Source organism: Arachis duranensis, chromosome 2 (genome assembly GCF_000817695.3).
Source record: "Arachis duranensis cultivar V14167 chromosome 2, aradu.V14167.gnm2.J7QH, whole genome shotgun sequence".
In the NCBI taxonomy this organism is placed as follows: Eukaryota; Viridiplantae; Streptophyta; class Magnoliopsida; order Fabales; family Fabaceae; genus Arachis; species Arachis duranensis.
The window spans coordinates 38,352,743-38,359,275 of NC_029773.3; the positions used below are offsets into that span (position 1 = coordinate 38,352,743).

Below are 6,533 nucleotides of genomic sequence, written 5' to 3' on the forward strand. Positions count from 1 at the left end.
TGATCAGTACAATTCATGCATTATTTGATGAATATTATGGTAAAATACTTTGAAGATGAGTTGTGCTAAATTGCAGGTGAAAAAAATATCAAAAATGGGTAGAAGACAAGCAAGAAGCTGGGCGTGTGAAATTGGCGTGTCACTTGAGAGCAAACACCACAAAAATGCATTGGTGTGGCATGCCAGTACTAAATTTCAGAAGGGAGATCCAAACATGCATGTGGGCGTGGCACGCTAAGTACTGGGCGTGGCACGCTAGTAATAAATCCCAGAGAGCAAAAAGGAGGAACACAAAAAGGGCGTGGCACGCCAGGCTGGGCGTGGCACGCCAGGCTGGGCGTGGCACGCCGGATCTATCAACCACTATGGGCGTGACACTTGAAGTCGAAGGCGTGGCACGCCAGGAGCTAGAGAGTCACTTTGGCATGCCACTTGAAGATCCAGGCATGGCACGTCAAGCTTGAAGAATGAACAAATAGATGGGCGTGCCACTTGAGCAACATGGCGTGGCACGCTGGTACAATGATCCAGAGAAGGGGTTGAAGGCAAGAGAAGACTGGTCGTGCCACTTGAAGTTGAAGGCGTGGCACGCCAACCTCTCAACCTCACTTTGGCATGCCACTTGAGCAACCAAGCGTGGCACGCCAGACATCACAAGCAAGAGCGGGGCGTGCCACTTAGTGTCGAAGGCGTGGCACGCCAGTCCCAAAAACTCACTTTGGCGTGCCACTTGAAGGTCAAGGCATAGCACGCCACTTACTGGAACAACACAAGATCATGGGCGTGGCACGCCAACCTTCAGAATAATAACCACAGGTGGAATAATAACCACCAACAAAATCGGTACCAACAAAACCCTCCATACCAACAACAAAACCAAGGAAAAACCTACCAACCACCTCACTAAAGGCAAGAACCTCAAATCAACTAACCACAAGTCCCCCAAATCACCTATCCTTCTTCTTTTTCCAACCAAGATGAGACACCCCGTTCTATTCTTCAAAGACAAAAAGAGCTTCAAACCACACTTGCCTCTAGTCTCACCGGTCTTACCTCGACCATCCAAACTCTTTTATCCCATATGGAACCACCCTCTACCTCCGCTATTCAACCTTCATGCTCTAGTGCACTACCCTCTCAACCTTTATCCAACCCCAAGGGGTGGCATCAATGCTATCACCTTGAGGTCTGGAACTAAATTGCAAGAGAGGAGTCTCGAGGAGTCAAGCCCAAAGGAAGTCACTCAAGATGAGGATGTGGTTGGGGTAGAAAAAGTCGAAGAGGAGGATGAGGTACAAGAGGTAGTTGAAGAAGAATTCGCTCAACCAAGGGATGGAGTTTCTAAGGAAGGAAATGTCTTGGAAGAAGCTACTCCAATTCTATTTCCTACATTAGCAAGGAAGACCAAGAAGCAAGTGGAGCTAGATCCCAAGATGGTGGAGATATTAAAAAAGGTTGAAGTAACTATTCCCCTTTTTTATTCCATTTGCCAAGTCCCTAAATATGCAAAGTTTCTAAAGGATTTGTGCATAAACAAGGAAAGAATTCATGATTTAGAAACTATTCCATTGGGGAGCTCAATTTCTGCTTTGATGGGTGCTATACCGGAGAAATATGGTGATCTCAGTCCTTGTCTAGTCACTTGCACTATAGATGGTGTACAATTTGTTGATTGCATGTGTGATCTAGGTGCTTGTGTTAGCATTATGCCTCTATCTGTTTATGATACATTGAAGTTCCCACCATTGAAACGGTCGACGGCCCGATTTGTTTTGGCGGATAAGAGCATAATATCTATGGTTGGTATTGCGAAAGATGTTCGAATGGGTATAAAGGGGTTGGTCTTCTCGATTAATTTCCATATTCTTGAGATGCCCCCTAGTGACACTGAAAGGACATCATCTATCTTGCTTGGGAAGCCATTTTTGAAGACCTCCCGATTTAAATTCGATGCTTTTTCGGGTACTTATTCTTTTGAGATTGATGGAAGAGCTGTGAGCTTTAGTCTTGATGAAGCCATGAGGCATCAACCAGAGGATCACTCTATTTTCTGGTGTGATTTGATTGATAATGTTGTGGCCGAAGTCCACCATAATGGCTTTGATAAGAAGAGTATAATTCATGGTCCAAGTGTGGGAAACTCCCATCAATGTGAAGAGGACACCTTGCCACCTCCAATGTTACCGGATGATCAAGTGTCAAGTCATGAACAAAGTGTAGATTTGAAACCACTTCCACCCCACCTAAAATATGCCTATCTTGAAGAAAATCAAAAGCTCCTGGTGATTATTGCAAAGGAGATTACTGATGTGTGGAAAACGATCCAACACAAAACTCACCGGCAAGTGTACCGAGTTGCATCAAGTAATAATAACTCACATGAGTGAGGTCGATCCCACAGGGATTGAAGGATTGAGCAATTTTAGTTAGGTGGTTGATTTAGTCAAGCAAACAAGTGTTAATTTGAGTGATTTGTATTCAACAGAAGCTAAATTACATGAAATTTAAAGGGAGAGAGGGAATTGATAGTAAATTAAAGAGCAGAAGAAGTAAAAGAGCTGAATCTTAAAGAACAAATAATGTAAATGACTGAAACTTAGATTGCAAGAAATGTAAATGGCAGAATCTTAGAGTGCAAGAAATGTAAAATTGCTGAAAGAGTAAAAGGATCTGGGGGCTGGGAATTTAAAATTAAACAAGAGAATGTAAATAGCAATCAATCAAAGAAGTAAAAGATGAATTGAAATGCAGCAGATCTCAAACATAAAAGGAAGATGGCTTAAAGAAGCAATATAGGAAGTAAATTCAACTCAATTATAAAATCTAAAAGAGAAGTTGAAGATCTCAGGGGTTGAATGAGACTAGAAAACAAGTCTAGATCTCAATTCCTTCCTTGATCCAATAGAGAATAATTGCAGAAGAAATAGAGATGAAAGCAGTAAAGGAAACTTGGATCCAAATCACAGTTCCTTGAAATTATGCAGAAAGTAAACAAAGAGAGATCTCAGATCAAGAATGAAATAGAATTCTTTCAATTCTCAATCCAAGATTCAAAACAAAGAGTGAAGAGTGTAGAAGTAAGAACTAAGAAGAAGAGAATTCAATTCTCAATCCCAATTCCCAAACCCAAAGCTAAAATCTAAAATGAGCTCAAAAATGAAAAATGAAAAGAAAAAGTGTCAAAAGGGTAAAAAAAAGTCCTCTCTAAATCAAACTAACTTCTATTTATACACTTCCTATCTTTGGATTTTATAATTTGGAGTGGGCCTTTAAATTTGGTGAAGAATTTAATTTAAATGGAGTTTTAATTGAATTTGGACCATGGGCACACTCCCAGGGTAGCGCTCGGTTGACAAGGAGAGCGCAGCACTCTCCCTTTGTTTTTCTTGGCAAATTGTTGTGTGTGCCAAGCCTTCCGTGTCAGCCTTAATAGCGCTCGGTGAAGAAAGAGAGCGCAGCATGCATGGGCCTTGGTGTGCCAATTCTTGCGTGACAAGCTCCTTGGCCGTGTCAACCTTGCTAGCGCTCAGTGAATGGAGAGAGCACAGCGCTCTTTTCTTGGGATGGGAGCCTCTCTTCGAACCTTGGTGGAAGTATTTGGGAAGCAATTTTCCTTTGAAGAGTGTAGCACTCCTTCCTTGCCAGCATGAGGCTCCTGGTTCGAATCCTTATGAGTTCAATTCGGCCACTTTTGGCTTATTTTCCTTGCAAGTAGCGCTTCTCCTTACTCCCTCGAGTGCAAGGTTCGATCCTTGGGGCCTCCCCTAGAAAACATTTACCCTTGCATTTTCTTAAGCTAAGCCCCGATAAAGTTAACAAAGTTAACCGAGCGCTATTGATTTTGCCTTGTTTTCTTGGTTCCTTGTAGCGCTCGGTTAAGTGAGAGAGCGCAGCATCCTTGCCTTTGCTTCTTGGATTTGAGTAGTGCTCAAATAGAGAGCATTGTGCTCACTAAGAGAGCGCTATGGCTTTTCTCCTTTGATGCGCCACGCTTTTGTTTCCTTTGGCTACGCTTCATAGGCCACGCTTTCTTGTTTTTTTTACTTTTCTTCACCTACAAGTAATCAAAACAACCAATCAAAGTATCATCAAATTCACAAGGTTTATAATATATTCAAAAACAAATTAATTTTAGCCTAAACCTCATGATTTAGTGTCAAATAAAGGATGGTTGATTGATTCAACAAAACCATGCAATTCTACTCCAAATTACTTATTTATAATGCAAGAAAGTGCATAAAACCTAATGAAACAAGTGAAAAATGCTTGAAAAGCTAGCATAAGGTGACTTGTCATCACAACACCAAACTGAAACCTTGCTTGTTCCCAAGCAAGCACTAATCATAAGAGAAAATGAAATGAAACAGAGAAGAATACATGTCCTTATTTAGCAGATAATTGATCTTGGTTCACGGGATTTTATGCAGATCAATGGTAGCTCATTTATTCTTTTGCTGATAGATAAGAAATGTTTCTTCAAAGGTTCATTAGACTTGTTGCTATACTGTCTTAATTTTGCTTGATCCCTTGCTAGCTTTTCCTTCTTTATTTTGCTTAGAAAATTTATTGCTTCATGAAGGCTTGGTGGCAAATGTAGCAGCAACCTTTTGGCTCAATTTTGCTCAACATTTCTTCACTACAGACACATGGCTCACATTTTCTTCCTAGGAACATTGATGCCCAGCATCTCTTTGGATCACTAAATGTTTTGTAGCTAGGTTTCTCTTGATAGTGAACTTTTGGTTGGCAATCCCAAATCAGTTGATCTAAGTGGCCAGGTTTCAAAATACTCCTTAGAACCTACTTGTCCAAGCATATCCTAGTACAAAAACACCACAGGCATATGTCCTAGGGTCCAAGCTATTGGTGTCTAGCCTTCTTATTTGTTTCTTTGCCAATTCTTGGCTTTTCTCTTTCTTTTCTTTTTGTTTAGATTCATTCTCAAGGGAATTTCATTAATAAAAGACTTTATTGCAGCAAGCTAGTTCATACTTCAAGGAACATGTTATTATGCAGCATTTATTTTATGAGCTACCCATTAAATCAAGCAAATACCACCACTAACTTTCATTCAAACTTCTGCAACATTGGACACTCACTTCTATTTCAAACATTTTTTCTTTTATTTATGCAGAAGGGAAAACAAAACATAATTCAAGCAAGTGAATGACAACAAGCATTATGCAGAGCCTAACAAGAATTTTATTAAAGCATGGAAGTGTAAAACTTGAAAGAATTGGAGGCATATCATGTTTCAGATATGCATCTTCCTTATTTAATTAAAAACCATGAAAAGAACTTCACCACCTCTAGTTATCAGGCATTTCCATTCTGCTGGATTCTCCCTTCTTCTTCTTCTTCTTCTTTCTTTCTTAGGGTTCTTCAGCAGGGCACCTCTGATCCCAAATTTGGTCTACTTGGCATGAGAGTCCAGCTTGCTCCAAACCATGCTGCATGTGTGCTATATTTCTCCTGACTTGCTCACTCTGCTACTCCATGAATTCTGGGCATTGGGCAAATGGCTTGATTTCCTAGTTCAATGTAGGCATGTTATGGACTATATAGTCTAACTTTGCTTGACCTTGCTTATCGTACTCCATTATGTCCAGTTTCCTGTTCTCCCCAATGGTATGATATATATTTTTCCATTGGTGCAGATTTTGAGTATACTCCCCATATTTGGCTTGCCGTAGAGACAATCTATCATATGATTCTTAAAAATCTGCTGATTGTTCCTTTTGCCCATCAAGAATCTTTGTTTGAAATTCTTGTTGTTGAGCCATCATTTGTTGCTGCCATTTCTCTTGTTGTTCCATCATTTGGCGCTGCCAGTTCTCTCTTTCCTCTCTATCCTTCAGATATTGCTCCTGTTGCCTCAGGTACTGTTCTTGCTGTTGCTCCTGTGCTTTCATGAGTTGTTGAGACATTTCCTCAATTGTTCTCTGCATTTGACTCAAATTCAGTGCATCAGGAGCCTGCTCTCCCTCCACTTGTGGTCTTCTTATTCTACTTTTAATTCTTCTTTCCTCTTGATCATCATCTTCAGTAATACCTTCCATGCTTCTCTTTGTGATTCCCTTTCCTCCTTTTACTTTCTCTGTATCTTCATCTTCAAAGAGCACCCTAGCCCTGTTGCATAGCCTTAGAATGGTGCTTGGATGACCAAGCCTACCCGATTTGCTTGTGTTTTCAGCCAACTCCTGAATACTGTCAGCTATGAGTTGTGAAAGGTTGATTTCTCCTCCATGTAGGATGCAGTATGTCAAGAGTGCTCACTTGACTGTGACCGCTGAGGTATTTCTAGTAAGGAGTATAGATCTCCTTGCTATCTCATACCACTCCTTGGCCTTAGGAGTGAGATCTAGTCTTTTCAAGTGGCTTGGGGTTCCCTTTGAGTCTCTTTTCCAGTCTGTGTCTTCCAAACATATCCCCTGTAATATCTCATCAGGGTCATTCTCTACTTGCATTCTATCCTTAAAGCTAAGCTCTCCATAGGTTATTCTCCTCAACTGTAGGACCTTCATAACTGATGA

General features: G+C 40.8%; 1 protein-coding gene across 1 annotated transcript; it reads left to right on the forward strand.

The window, feature by feature from the left end:
• Positions 1–977: 977 nt before the first annotated feature.
• LOC107474364 (uncharacterized) lies at positions 978–5,693 on the forward strand. Its single transcript, XM_016093986.1, has 3 exons — positions 978–1,454; positions 1,539–2,282; positions 5,658–5,693. The coding sequence occupies exons 1-3, from the start codon at positions 978–980 to the stop codon at positions 5,691–5,693; spliced, it is 1,257 nt and encodes a 418-aa protein (XP_015949472.1).
• Positions 5,694–6,533: the final 840 nt, after the last annotated feature.

What these genes read in the sequence shown, in the direction of transcription:
- LOC107474364 (XM_016093986.1), top strand. Translation starts at nt 978, where the DNA reads ATGAGACACCCCGTTCTATTCTTCAAAGACAAAAAGAGCTTCAAACCA. An exon ending in TGGTGGAGATATTAAAAAAG is followed by an intron (nt 1,455 to 1,538) that starts GTTGAAGTAACT and finishes TGCATAAACAAG; the next exon opens with GAAAGAATTCATGATTTAGA. An exon ending in AAGAAAATCAAAAGCTCCTG is followed by an intron (nt 2,283 to 5,657) that starts GTGATTATTGCA and finishes CCATTGGTGCAG; the next exon opens with ATTTTGAGTATACTCCCCAT.